The 15437-nt window shown below is 29.5% G+C and overlaps 1 protein-coding gene across 1 annotated transcript; it reads left to right on the top strand.

Annotated features, from left to right (window-relative positions):
• Positions 1–1675: 1675 nt before the first annotated feature.
• On the top strand, positions 1676–15267 carry LOC113374905. The gene is made up of 11 exons (XM_026614867.1): positions 1676–1805; positions 2665–2834; positions 6551–6709; positions 8238–8334; positions 9068–9315; positions 10328–10610; positions 11284–11488; positions 11555–11768; positions 12104–12277; positions 12347–12524; positions 12608–15267. The coding sequence occupies exons 2-11, from the start codon at positions 2763–2765 to the stop codon at positions 15265–15267; spliced, it is 4290 nt and encodes a 1429-aa protein (XP_026470652.1). The 5' UTR covers positions 1676–1805; positions 2665–2762.
• The last annotated feature ends 170 nt before the right edge of the window (positions 15268–15437 follow it).

The following is a 15437-nucleotide window of genomic DNA, read 5'->3' as shown; positions in this document are numbered from 1 at the left end:
TTGTTTGTTAAAATACATAAACTCAGGCTTGCATTTCTTTTGAATTAATTTTATTTTATTACATTGATGCATTTAACACTTAATATGTGTGAGTTGAGTTGATAACTCAGTTATTCTTGGAGCAGAACTTCACATTATAAAATATTTTTGAAAATTATTAGTGAAAGGTTATTATAATATCCTCACATCAAAGCATGTAAGGTAAATATACCATAATCTGATACTTTTGCTGTTGAATTCTTGAACCGTGCAACATATTATCAGTTACGATGCATTTTTTTTAATACTTATTTGAGCAGCGATCCGAACACTAAAGAGTTTTATGAGCTGTTGTGATGAATTTCTCACAACTAATTTTTTTTTTTATAGATCACAAACCAAATTGTTATCCCATTTCTATGTGCTGATTTTTATTATTACAGTTATTGTAATAATGACAATTATTTATTGGTGCTGTAAAACCGTATCACGGCTATTTTCACTTGGAAACATTCAAACACTATTGCTTGACAACAGGCTGTTCGAAGCGGGATCGAACCCAGGACCTCTGATCCAGGTCCAGTTGTTCTAACCACTTAACCTACGAGCGAGCAGCCCTGTTACAATGCTAAATATTAGCCATAAATTGCTATTGTTTGTGCTTGTGACTTATTTATAGTCGAAGCATTTGTCATGCGGATTTAAATTTATTAATTCTCTTAGGGTAAGATAGTGATTGCAAAAGAATCGAAAATGATTTTTTTTTTTTATAAATCTTTACGTTTAAAAAATTTTCAGAACATTTCGATACACCTTAAAAAAAATGAATGTATGTGTGTGTGTTTGGATACAATTTTTTTGCCAACAATGTCGAGAATACGGTTCCACCCCACCCATTGAATAATTCAAAAACATTCGATTCGATTTTAGAAAAAATGGATGTGTGTGTGTGCGGATACAAACTTTCGTCGACGATTTCAGGAGTACTATTCAACAGATTTCAATTATTCGATTTCTATTGATAAGGAGACGTGCTGATTAGTTTTTGGTAAAAGCAGGTCTAGCCGTTTCGAAGATACGGGGTAAAAAGTGCCAAAAACTATAACTCAGTTTTCAAGAGAACGGAGCGTCCGATTTTAATAATTCAAAAAACATTTTACATGTATTGACAAGATGAAGAACTGATTGAATTTCTGGGCAGGCAGGTTTAGCGGTTTCGAAGATCTAGTGAAAAAAGGAAAAAAATGCCATTTGGCGGTCAAAAATGATCATTAGATATAGACACATCAAATTATTAGATATTTTATGGAGATTTTAATAATACGTATTAATTTTGTTTACATTTCTATGGGTTTCAGAATTTCCAAAATATTTCAAAATAAAGAATTTTTTTTCAAAGTCTTTTTATTCAAAAATTTTTGGTACGGGAAGTACCAGCACGATGCCCTGCACCGCTAGATTTTATATCTTTATTAGATAGATAGATGAGCAAATTCGTATGTGAACATTTCATGCCTAGATAAAAGAAGAGTATGATTCACATAATTCGAATATTCGAATATTCAAATGAACATCAAACGTGCTTCAACTTCTTTTATCTATGGTGCTTCAATAAATTAGTTTAAGTCATAGTGTTGCCGCTGCAGCCAAAGTTGTTAACATCGAGTTCGAGTGACAAGTAATTGCCCGATTGCTACGCTGCCCTCCTGTTATTGTAGGTGTTTATCAAAATGGCGAACTGAACAATACATAGTATGAGAAAAGATGTTATTACAAAAATAATGTAAACGTCTGTTATATGATAATTATAAGAGTGAAAATTAAAAGTAAGTTGATAAAATGCTCTATGTTCACTTGTTTCTTTTGTGACTTCATTATCGACTTCTGATATATGTTGTGCATTTATTGTCATTAGAAGTACCCCAAATTCACCGACTTGGCCGTAAATTAAGTTTCAAAATATTTTCAATAGAGTTATTTGTTGAAATTTTGAAAGGTAAGGAAAGTTAATGTTTTGTTCGAAATACAAAGCTGATTGTTTTTTGCATTTATTTTATGATGGACAAAGTGAACTCTCACTATTTGATTGAATATGTGAAAAGACTTCAATTTATTTCTATATTTTTTTAAGCAAGATATGCTTCGGATTATATGTATATATAAATATATATATTTATTTATTCATATATATAATACGTAAAGTGTGTATGATGGTGTATTGTATGTTTTCAAAAGTCTTAGTAGTAGCTGGTTTAGTGCAAATTTGGTCTATAATTTGCTATGACATTTGTTCCTGTCGGTTTTATACAACAGATGGAAGTCGAAAGAATGTTTTTTTCTTGTTTTAATGTAAACAGAAAAACTTGTTTTTTTCTGTTTATAATTTAATAAGAAACTTTTTTATTACATTTTTTTTGCAAATTATTCACTACTAAAATTAAAGAATTAAAATTTTGCAAAATGTGCTATTTATGTGCTCGTTATGAATATATAATATTGCATTTTATAAAAAATAATTCTAAATAGCGTGCTATCTCATAATGAAGGTAAGTAGAAAAACAATAAGATTGTGACATTAACAGTAATTTGTCAATTACAGGAAATTTCCAAGAAATTGACAAGAATATAGACGTAATAAATTTGTGAAGTGAAAATATTGATGATTTTATTTATATGTTAATATAGTGTTACAAATGTGGTAATTTTTGAATACAACTCATCAATCAAGTGAAGTGAAGGGTTTTTTGGCTTTTGAAATAAACAATATCACTTAACGTGCTGTTATGGCTGATTCAGATTGTGCACCTCCTGGTACAGAAGTTGAAAAACAAGAAATTAGTGATAAAATGGACGAGGTAAATATGAACACAATATGAAGCATTATTAGTTAAAAAGATTTTTTCATTAAAACCTATTTAAAACTAAATATTAGTTCTGTGCAGATTTATTTGTATATATTATATTTGGTAAGTATGAGTGTTTTTCATTATAAAGAATATCAATTCAAAAGTTTCTCATGTCATGTATTTGACATTCTTCAATTACATTCCCACAATGCATATCATAATTATTGTACACAATGCACATTCATGAATATCTTTATATATAAACTTCTACATGTATATATAAGCCATTATTGTCTGTCGCCAGTAGTTTACAGTTAGCTTGCATAAATGCACTTGATACTAATTAACCAAAATTGTATTTTGTATGTCATTCAAATGTCATACTAACAACAAAAACTACAAATAAAAATAAAGTGAAAAGATAAAATCTTAAAATAAATTTATTTCTGTTCATACATGAAAGAAAAGTAGCAATGAGATATAATACTTAAATGTTTTCTAGTAAATTTTGTTTTTTGTGTTTCATTCAAATCATTATTGACAGACTTTTTTTAAACGGTATGATCACTTGGCTATATGAAATTAGTTCAACTTTGGTGAATTACCTCTATCGGAAAAATTCTATGTACTAATTTTTGCAAAATGTGTAAAAGTTATTTCTCATACTGAATAATTGGAATGGCTATATTGGCACTGATTTGGAGAATATTATTTGTAGTAATTAGTAATAATTCAAAGGTTTACACCACTTTAGAAGTTCTGTTGAAACCAAATGTTTTGTCTTAAGATGTGTGATGAATATGATAGAATCATTTCCCAAAATTCTATGACCTCTCTATGTATGTGTAGATAATCGACCAAATCATCCTACAAAGATTTATCAAAAAATATTTTAAACTAAAGAGGCTTTCAAACAGTTTTTGAATATTCAAAATCTGCTGATGATTTTTAGCTAAATCATGGACCAAAAAAATTGCACTTTCTACTAATTATAAAAAGCGGTTTGATTGATCGCCATGAAAAACGAATCAATGCAAACTCATTTTGAATTACCTTGAATGACTTGAATGTTACGATGGTCTATCTTCAAAAGAAACAACACCAAACGAACAAGGCGACATACAGTTTGACTTCACACACTGGAAACAATTTGTTTTTCGAAGAAGTCACTGCCATAAAGTACGCTGATGGTGTTATCAAACATTTGATAACTATGATGATTATTGTTTTCACAGTAGAAAGACGATAGAGAATCAAAGATTGACATCGACAAATTTATAGCAATGACTATCGAATAGTTATATACCACACCGGATACAAGTGGAAAATAAGGAGCTGAAAAATGTGCATGATTTTAAGTACTTAGGAAAAATAATATTTGGGACATAATTGCAAGGGCCTATGTGGCCTTGTTCACAAACTAAAGAATAATGCCGATGAGAAAACTGCCTCAACCTGAGAAGAAGCTAATAAAAAGCTTTATTTGGAGTATTCCTCTGTGTTGATTGTTGTTGTTGATTGCTCTGTGTCTTCAAAACTGATGTTACATAGTTCTTAACCAGAAGTTGATTAAATAATTTATGCATAATACATAACAAATATCAAAGTATTATTAACCATTTCAAAATTACTTTACCATCCGATTCCATCTTTTTTTTGTTTTTTGTCCATTTCATGGTTTCTTGTCTGACAGTTGAAACAAAATGAATTTCGTATAAAATGGTCCAATTAAGCATTCTGGTTTATTAAAAAAAATCTTTTTACTTCTAATTTCGCTTTAACTAATTATGATATGTTTGTTTTTTGCATTTATAGGAAATAAAAAAAATTATAGTTCTGGTTTCGAATTATTTTATAATTGCTGAATGATGACAAATTTAGAGTACTTCATTATTCTATTTTAAAGTTTTTTCTATTTAGTATTACTACATTATGTGTATGTATATATATATATATATATATATATATATATATATATATATATATATATACATATATATATATATATATATATATACATATATATATATATATATATATATATATATATATATAGTATTTGATATTTAATATCAAATATTTGATGTTATTGCGGCCAGAGTTGGCACTGAAATATTATTTTATTTCTAGTTTTTGTTTTAATCAAATTAAGCAGTTATGGATGGATATTCAAATTAGTTCCGAACGTATGTGAGATTTAGTTGGTATATATATATATTTATTCTATGGAATTTTACACTTGCAAAACGATGTTCTGATCTGGCATATTTCTGAAACGCATTTGTAGATTATAATATATATTTTCAACAGTAAGATATGATATGTTATAAAATTATGAATTTATTTTGAACAATTAGTCCTAATTTTTTCTTCCTATCTTTCTATGTTAACTTCGGTGACGGTGTGCAGTTCTTGTCCATTTATTCTTCGTCGGTCTATTTTGTCTTTTCCAGTACTATAAGCTAATTTTTGTCAACTTTCTTTTTTAAGTCCATGGTTACGATGATCCTTATAGGGCCAACCTTCAAATGTCGCATTTTATCAGTTCCTTCTATGAATCAATACTCGGTTTGCCATTGAATAGTTTTTGAACTGTAGAGACTGTTACCTTTCAAATCCAGATTTTCTACCGATATCCTCAGAGGTTAATGTAATAATGGTAGATACTTTTTTTGGACTTTAGACTTCTATTGTGAATTTGTCCAATGCTATTATACTCGTGTTCCATGTTTCTGCCTGAAAGGCAAATCTTACTTGTGATGGATTTATAGCCTCCACCTGGACATTCTAATAAAAAGTTATAACTTCAGACTATTTGATAAAGGTGGTAGACATTGCTGATATATTGTTGTAGAAGGCTATGAAAGAAAGTAATTCACTGGTATTTTTTCTGCGCTTAAACTTTTAACACGCGCCAATATGTACTTCTTTTGTTTCACTTAACTTAATGGAGAAATGGATTTTAATAAATTCTATAATTTTTCATTAAGTTTTTATTTCCATATTTTTAGAATTCTTTATTATTGGAAGATATTCTTTTAATTTTGTTTTTATTTGAGCATAGCAGTTCAATATTTACTACAATTAGATATTTTCCATCATTTTACCAAAATTGACCAAATAACTACAACGAATTAAAAACATTGGACATACGTAAATGTACAATGTTTGAAAACTATGCTTATGTAGTTGGATAAATACAAAAATATATCATAGTGTGATATGATACGACAGTGTTTTGACAAATATTGAAATTGTTTGATGAATATTATCTAATCGTTGCGAAGGCATTTCGATTAGAGCTTACTTATTGAGCTGTATGAGAAAACTTTTGGTAAACCGCGTTTTACATGAATTCTTTTCAATATTCAATGTGGTGGGGTTAAAATAATCAATATTTTGATTGCATCTATTTATCGCTAAAGTGTTGAGTGACCAGTATTTTATTTTGTTTTGTTAAATATAGAAACAAAATAAAATAATGATCACCCAACACTTTAGCGATAAATAAATGTAATCAAAATATTGATTATATATATATATATAATGTATTGTTACATACATGCATATTATGTTATTATTTTATTATGTTATATTAAATGAATTATATATCATTACATCATTAGTTTTACTGTTCTCAAGTTGATTACGCTTTATTATTACTGCTGCATATTTATTATGCCACCCAAATAGCTATCATTTTTAATTCAATTTTTTATTTGTAGCAAACAGAACTTGAGAGGCATATTTTGACTTTAACTGTAAAGTTGGATGATGGCACAAAGGCAAATGTATTCACTCGAAATGGATATAACAATAGTGGATGGTATTCATATAGCTGCAATATATGCAAAGTTCCGAACTTATCAGCTAGCTGCCTTCAGGTGATTATCTATTTACATATTTACATATTTTTATTGAGAGTGCAAATTTGGTGTGGATATGTATTTTAATAGAGAAATTGATTTGGAATTTCTGCTTTAATTGCAGATAATTGATTTTCCTGTTTCAATGTTCTAAATATTAATTGCCAGTAATTAACCATTATCTTGTATGTAGATCATATTAACTATATATATATATATATATATATATATTAGGGTGGTCCTTAAAATGGTCATTTTCGAATTTCCTTGCTCCCAGGGGCTCAAATGGTTCCAAATAGATAAAAAACAATTCTTCAAAAGCTTTAGCTCTTAATATTAACGTTTAGATAGAGCGCAATTCAATCAAAGTTTTGTATGGAAATAGCATGGAAAAATTTTCAAAAACTTTCAAAATGTTTTTTAGATGTAATTTAGCGAACGAATGAATGAATAAAACTCATTCATTCGTCGCTAAGTTATACCTGAAACATTTTTTTTTTATTTTTAAATTTTTTTCTATGCTCTTTCCATACGAAGTTTGATTGAATTGCGCTCTATCTAAACGTTAATATTAAGAGCTAAAACTTTCAGAGAATTGTTTTCTATCTATTTGGAACCATTTGAGCCCCTGGGAGCAAAGAAATTCGAAAATGACCATTTTAAGGACCACCCTATATATATATATATATATATATATATATATATATATATATAATATGTAATCATTTTCATAACAATTTTTACTTGTTTATTTGAATACCAGCCTCGACATATTCCTGCAATAACTTGTAATTTTGAATTACCTCAGTTTTTAATTGATATTAAGCCCGAATCCATTGCTATTATTATTATTATTATTATTATATATATATATATATATATATATATATATATATATATATATATACGAGGTGTGTTCAAAAAGTACCCGGAATTACTAATAATTAAATTTCGCGGGTCTGGAGTGTCTGATTGTCAAAATTTTTTTTTTATTGTGTTGGTATACATGCCCCTAAAGTATGATGAAATTTTCAGCTATATTCACTGTTTACTTTGTCTGTGGTAGTCGCTAAGGTTCGACGTGTTTTTCTGAGCTCGGCGATTTTTACAATGGAAGAATTGAAAAGTCAAAGAATTTGTATTAAATTTTGCGTAAAAAATGAAATAAAGTGTTGCAAAGTGCAAAAATTCACCAGATATGGCTCCGTGTGACTTTTTCCTATTCCCAAAGTTGAAGAGACCCATGAAAGGACGGCGGTTTTCCTCGATTGAAGAAAATCGCTGAGAGTGCTCAAGGACATATCAAAAAGTGAATATCAAGGGTGCTTCGAAAATTGGAAAAAACGCTGGCATAAGTGTATTATATCTGGGGGGGACTACTTTGAAGGGGACCACATTAATGTAGACGAATAAATAAATATTTTTTTGAAAAAACGAAAATTCCGGGTACTTTTTGAACAGACCTCGTATATATAACGAGAGCGCAATTATATTTTAAGATTTATGTGATTTATTTAACACACTATTCTAAAAATTTAAATTTTAGATGCATTTGAATGGAAAGAAACACCAGAGCAAACTTCTCTTGCCCGTGTTAAGTGCAAAATTATTTTATGCACAACAGAAGAAACCAGAAAACAAATGCAAGTAAATTACATATATTCACCAAAAAGGCCATTCAAGATTGCTATTATTTCTATCTTTGAATGATTGATTTATAATCTTTTCTCTATTTATTGCTGCACATTTAAGAAATTTATAACCTGTGTAAAATTAGCAATAAATTTATTTTAATAGTTTTTATTGTAGCAATTATTCTATTTTGTACTCGACTGTAAACAATATACTACATAACTGTAAAACAAAATTGTCATGTGCAAGATATTAATCAAAATCAACAATAAATGGTTTTCTTCATATATGATTCAAGTGCATCCAATAAATAATATTAGCTATTATTATATTGACTATTTGGCTTAGGGTAATTTTTTTCATGTACTAGATATTAGTACGTGTATAAAAATTAATTTTAATCAGATATGTGGAATTGGTTTTGATTCTTAATCAACATTTATTCATTGCTGGACTCATGAATTGAGAGTAAAATAAACTATGGGGATAAATGCTGGTGATTTTGAAGAATTACACAGTTTTGTTTTTTTTTTATTATGCAGATTTTTTTGTAAATCTACAATTTTTTAGAAACTTGTCTTCTAAAATGCTACCAATAAGTGATTTTATACAATGTGCAGTTTTATTTTTGCTATTTTCTTGTTCTTTGTATATTTAGTTAACTTGAAACAAATAAGCTCATTAATATAAATATTTTCTGATTATAGTAATAAGCTCATTAATATAAATATTTCCTGATTATAGTACCAGAATTATGTTTGGCTCCTGGAGAACCCGTACCTCCTGGCTTCGAGGGGGAAGTAAAAGGAGTTGCAGAACTTCAAGCAACGCTAGATGATTGTAAAAGTCCATTAATTGGGCTGGAATATCTGACTGAGCTTATTGGGGATCAGAAAGAACCTCAATATGTATGCAATCTATGTGATAAGAGGGGTGATCCCAGGACGGTGATGGCTCACTTGACTAGCTACAATCATCGATTGTGGTACCTGGTAAGTAATTGTACTTTTATGTTGACTAAATATATATATATATATATATATATATATATATATGTATGTATGTATGTATGTATGTGTGTGTGTGTGTGTAAATACACTCAAACATCAAACATAAAACACTTATCAATATTTGAAAAAGAGCAAATACAGAAAAAATATCTAGATTATTAACTAAATTAAAGCTCAACTTCATAATCATTTTTACTGTTGTACAAATATTTACTGATATTTATATTTATATTTGACTTGCGTTGCAATGGGTAAACCATCAATTTAATTTGTGTTAGCTGTCCCTTTCACTTACATACCACATACTTCTACATTCAGAATCAGTTATTCTTTTTACTAATGAAAAATTTGAATGTCTTTAATAATTTGAAAACATGAAGATTTTTATAAAAAAAACTGAAGTCTTTTAAAAGTTTTTTACGCTTATTTCAGTTGGTTCTAACTGTCGAAAATGTCGAGGACATTTGTTTGAACTATATAAGTTGACTTTATAAATTCTGATACGGAATTAATGGAAACAAAATTACTACTTATTATTAAAATCTCTATGAAATATCTCATAATTATGTGCATATGTCTAATGATCATTTTTGACCACCAAAAGGCATATATTTTAACTTTTTTTTCGAATGTCCGAAACCGCTGGACCTCCGCATACATTTAATCAATTCTTTATTACGTCAATACAAGTGAAATGTTTTTTAAATCATTAAACTCAGATACTCTATTCTCTCAAAAACATAATTGCCATTTTCTGTACTTTTTGCTCTGTATCTCTGAAACGGCTGGACCAACCTTTGCCCAAAACTAATGAGAACGTTTTCTTATCAACAGGAATCTAATGCGTTTTGAATAATTCAATTCAATCCGTATCTACCCATACATAAACACACAACTATTTTTTTAAAGTATGCCAAAATTTTCAGAAAGTAATGTAAAGATTATCATTTCCGATTTTCTTGCATACGATAAGTTAATAGTTTTATTTTAACAGGAAAACCACTTTCCAACTGTATACAAATCTTTATGGATGTGGAGAAATAACAAAGAATATAAAAAATTGGTACCCACTGTAGTACAGAATATTGCAGAGGCAATTGAAATAAAATATGGTCGAACTACTCCTTTCATTGTTGATAAGGATTTATTCGAAGCCAATAAAAAAAAATACTATGATGAAGCTGTTAATGATAAGCATTTTTCTGAAAAGAATGGACCCACATTTATAAATTTGGTCAATAAGCAAGTATTTGAAGAACTAAAGCAGAAACAGCTAGGTATATAAATGATATACAATATGTTACATTTGAAAACAGATTGGAGTAAAAATCCAATCTAACTTTTTTCAAATGTAGCATATTGTAAACATAATCATAAATCAGTGCACAAATTATGAAAATTTAGCTGAGATTTCAATCCAAAATGTGCTGCCAGTAATTTGCATTGACTATGCTGCCTTCCTCTCAGTAAATCTTAGTAATAAAACGGTTCATGTCTTAATATTTTAGCAAGTAGACTAGCAGATTGGTGTGGAAAAAAATGGCTTAAAGCTGCATAATTTTTTTTTTTTTAACTGAAACTGTTTAAACATTTAGGAACTCCCTACCTAATATTGAATTGCTAACATTATTAGAAATGCCAACTATTTTTGTGTCATTTTTATATATTTATTTTGAATCAATAACTATAAATATATTCAGAAAAAAAAAAACAATTGAATATTTTCGATAGAACAGTAAATAATTTTGTTACTGTGCATGTGTTCAATCTATTACTATTCAAGGCAAAAGAACAAAAGTAAAAACATTGATTAAGGCCTCAAGCAGCATTTAGAATCATGATTTGAATTTCTTACTGAGTTGCTCATATTTTGTGCACAACTCCATACAGTACTCGGTCGAGGTTTTTGTTATACTATATGGTAAATTTTTTTTTTTTCAATATTTATAGAAGAAGAAAAAATTAAAAAAGACAAAGAAAACGAACTTGCCAAGCGAAAAATTGAATTAAGTATTGAAAATTCATCTGAAAAGAAAAGCAAGTTTGATGCTGCAGAAAGTGCATCAAAAGTATATGATGATAAAAAGAACTATGATGACATTTCAAGTATTTCGAGCTCTTCATCAAAAGGATCTAGGTCGAGAAGCAGGTCGAGGTAATAACGAATATGCTTTCTCCTATTTTTTTTTTTTAAATATTAAATGAATCTTTTATATTAAAGAACAAACCGTCCTACAAGAATATATAATGCAAGATCCCGAAGTCGGGAATATAATAGAAAATATCCTGTCTATAGAGACCGAGGTCGTTCTCGTTCTCGGTCTTATTCTCCAGTCAGGTACAGCGAGCGCTATTATCGTAGTAATAACTACCGAAGCCGATCGCGCTCTAATTCCAGAACTAGGTCTACTTCTAGAAATAGACTTTTGCATAAGGTAATTTTGTTTTGTTTTTTTTTTCGAGGTAAAGAATATTATTGTATAATGTATAAATCATTCAATATTTTTCTAATTTATTTCTTGAATACGTTAACAAAATAGTGCCCAAAATAAATTTGTTTTTCAAAGACATGTACAATATTATTTCAGTACTGAACAGGCAACAATTTATCTAAACTAGCTTACTTTCTAATTGTACTATTAAATTTAATAAAGCAACTGAAAAATTTTCAAAATAATTTGGAATAAATTTTCTTTTTATGGATAAATAAGAAAATTATTTATTCTCATTAAAACTAATAAAGAATATAATGAAAACTATTTTATTTTAGTCTTACGATCGTGACCTCTATAGAAAGCCAAGAAGGCTTTGGGAAACGAGTATGGGTAGAGGAGGATACACACATGAAAAATCCGAAAAAAGAATTAATGTCCCTTCAGCAGCCAGACCATCTACTGACACAAAGCGTCAGATAGCTCCCACACCAAAAGAGCTTGTTCAACAGGTAGAATCATTATCTTGCCTTCCTATAACAATTTTATGTAAAATTATTGATGACAATTAACAATTTCAGGCATCAAAATTATCCGCTGAAAGATATAATTTAGAAAAATATCGTTTTGCTGTTGAAATAATGGAAAGTGAAATGGAAAAGGTATTAGCAAGTCATGAGAAAAGCCCTGAAAAACATCCTTTATATCCCGATGAGTGGAAGAAGTTTTGGAATCGAAGATATAAGGAACTTCAAGCGGGTATCTAATACTTTTCAAATATACAAAATAAATTTTTACACAATTAATAAAATTATTTGAGCAAGTGCTAAATTTTTTTTTAGAAAATAAGGATCCAGCCAAACATGACTTCAAAACTGAGTGGATTAAATTTTGGACGGAGCGTATGAAACAACTGCATAAAGAGGAAATTGAAAGCAAGCGAGTTAAATTGCGAGAAAAATATAATATTAAAGAAAATGCTGAAGAACAGAGTGTTAATAATCTTAAGGAGCAATATATATTGAAAGTTAAACCTTCATGCCATATTGATTCGGAAATCATAGTTCTTGATGATGATAGGGTTAGTGACAGACAATCTGGGACTAGTCAACACAGCGAAAATAAGAGAGCACCTAGCAGATCATTAAAGAGTGCAAGTCCTTGGGATGATGATGACGATTTTGATGTAAAATCTAGAGTGTCAAGAGCATCTTCCAAGCGAATTATACATGAGACTGGTGAACGCAATAAAACTTATGACGAATGGGCTAAAGATTATTATGGTCCCAATAAATCAAAGACAACATTCATTCGAGAATTACACACAAGCAATGAACAATATCCAGCTTTAGATCCTTCCGAATCTCTAAATATAGTTTCAGTTTTGAGACTATTAACAGCATTAGAAGATGTTCTAGGTAGTTTAGGGCCAAAAATAATCAATATGCTTTCTACTGCTTTAGCAATGGAAAAGAATAAAGCCAATTCTGCAGAGGATCTATTATTGAATGATGCAAACAGTGTAATGTTTGAGACGGTTAAGGAGAAGCTTAAGGGACAATTGTTTGCCGGAATTCTTGATACACAGAAAATTCAACCAGTTAAAACGGCTATCCAAAAAATAGCAACATTGTTACATCAAGCCTCAGAAAAACAAAAGCAGAATGAAGAAGAAGAGCGCAAAGCTTTGGCTGCCAAAAAACTAGAGCCAGTATCTGTGCCAGGTGTGGGTGCTGTTGATAAAGCAGCAATAGCTAAACAAATTGCAAATGCTCTAATGGCTCAGGGTAAACCAAATGTCACCACAGATGAATTAGAACAACTTATCAATGCAGTAGTAGGAATGGCAGGTGCATCTCAAGCATCCAGTAAACCTTTGACAACGGCTGCTTATTTAGCCCAGTTACAAAACACAAAACTAGTAGACGAAGTTATTACTGAAGATACAGAAAAATCAAAGATAATTATAGAAGATGATATACAAGATAAAAAAGATCCAATGGATGGTTTATCCGATTCTGACTTGAAAACCTTACTTCAAAATTTTAGTAACTTATCTAATGATGAACAACATGGGTTAATCATGTACCTGAAGAAACTAGAAGCTCGAGAACCAGAAAGAGTTGAAAATCTAAGAAAATTTGTGAATGTTGAACAATTTGAGAGTGTAACAGAAAACAAAATTGATAAGTCAGATACATTTCAACAAAATTCAGGGCGTTCAAGTCCATTTTCTAATCGAGAAGGTGTAACAAATCCAAGCTCTGAAATAACATTCAATAATTCCAACAGTTTAAGCAAATCTAGTGATGAGAACACTAAATTTGAAGAACATCACCTTATAGAGTCTGATGATGAAGATTATAGTTATGAAGATGTCTTCAAAGCTGCTTCCAAGAATGTCAAAGAGAAACAGCTCCAGAAAGATATGAAACTGATTAAAGACACAATCACTAGGGACCGAGAAAGTGCAAATACAATTTCTGATAAGGATATGACGCTTGTGGATGCTACTTCACTCATTGCAAATTTAATGCGCTCTCTGCAAAACAAATCAGATAATATAAGACCAAGTTCTGAATCTTTAGAGCAAACTACTAAGAAGTCAGATCCTAATATTCCACAAATTGCGAACACAACAGTACCTTATGACAACAGTTTAGAGGCATCAAATTCAAGAAATTATCCTGATCCAACATTAGATTTAATAAATTTGAGGCCACATAGCAATAGCACATTAGATACATCAAACATAAGAATAAACCCATCAATGAGTAATATTCGAGGTTCATCGACTTGTTCTGATCCACACTTCAAAATGCAACCTAATTCTTTGGATAATTCAGGATCTTATTCCGACTATTCAGATTTGTCAAGTTCAAGAATAAATCCCAACTTCTCAAATTGTAGTAGCATGAGATTGAATCCAAATACATCTGATTTGTCCAATGTTAGATTACTTGGTAATAGTAAAAATACGACTCAGTTTAATCAAATGAATTCCGGTCCGCAGAATTCTAATCGAACATTTTCAACGTCATTTCTGAATGATAGGGATTCAAACTTTATGCAAACAGATAGTCTTGATAAAAACGCTGCAGATTTACATGGCAATAACAGTTATCAGAATAGTCATACAAATTCTTTTTTATCAGGCAATTTGTATGATCAGAATAAATTTAGAGATAGCAATTGCCCCCCAGGCCAATCCTTGCAACAAAGCTACAATCAACAGTACGGCAGGTCCTCTTATGACTTAAATAATTTTAATAGCAGTTCAAATAATGGTTATGGAGGCTTAGATCAATCAAGATACAGTCGCTTTGGTGGTTCTAATCTGGAACAACGATTTAGTAGTCAAGTGAGGCAATCAAATATTGATAATCACAGATTTTCCCTTCTCAATCAGGATTACAACAATAGAAATTCTTATCAACTGGGTATGCAAAGATATGGTCAGAATAATAATCGTTTTCCTTCCAGGGGAGGGCGTTTCAATTAATTTTTTTTCTTTTAATTCGTAAGTTATTTTAATTTAATTGTAATAAATATATAAATATGTATATAATATATGTGATGTAGTCATTTTATTTAAATAAAATGTAAAACTGAGTTATTATTATTATTACTATTATTATATTGTCTTATTATTACTATTAATATTGTTATAAA

The sequence above is a fragment of the Ctenocephalides felis genome, unplaced genomic scaffold (genome assembly GCF_003426905.1).
Source record: "Ctenocephalides felis isolate EL2017-DRISC unplaced genomic scaffold, ASM342690v1 CF-g0.4_SCAFFOLD_01886, whole genome shotgun sequence".
Classification (NCBI taxonomy): domain Eukaryota; kingdom Metazoa; phylum Arthropoda; class Insecta; order Siphonaptera; family Pulicidae; genus Ctenocephalides; species Ctenocephalides felis.
The sequence above is the reverse complement of the archived record's forward strand: the minus strand, read 5'-3'. Positions and strand labels throughout refer to the sequence as shown.

Coding starts and splice junctions, on each gene's coding strand:
- LOC113374905 (XM_026614867.1), top strand. CDS start 2,763: ATGGCTGATTCAGATTGTGCACCTCCTGGTACAGAAGTTGAAAAACAA. Junction 6,710..8,237: donor TATCAGCTAGCTGCCTTCAG/GTGATTATCTAT, acceptor TTTAAATTTTAG/ATGCATTTGAATGGAAAGAA. Junction 8,335..9,067: donor GAAGAAACCAGAAAACAAAT/GCAAGTAAATTA, acceptor TCCTGATTATAG/TACCAGAATTATGTTTGGCT.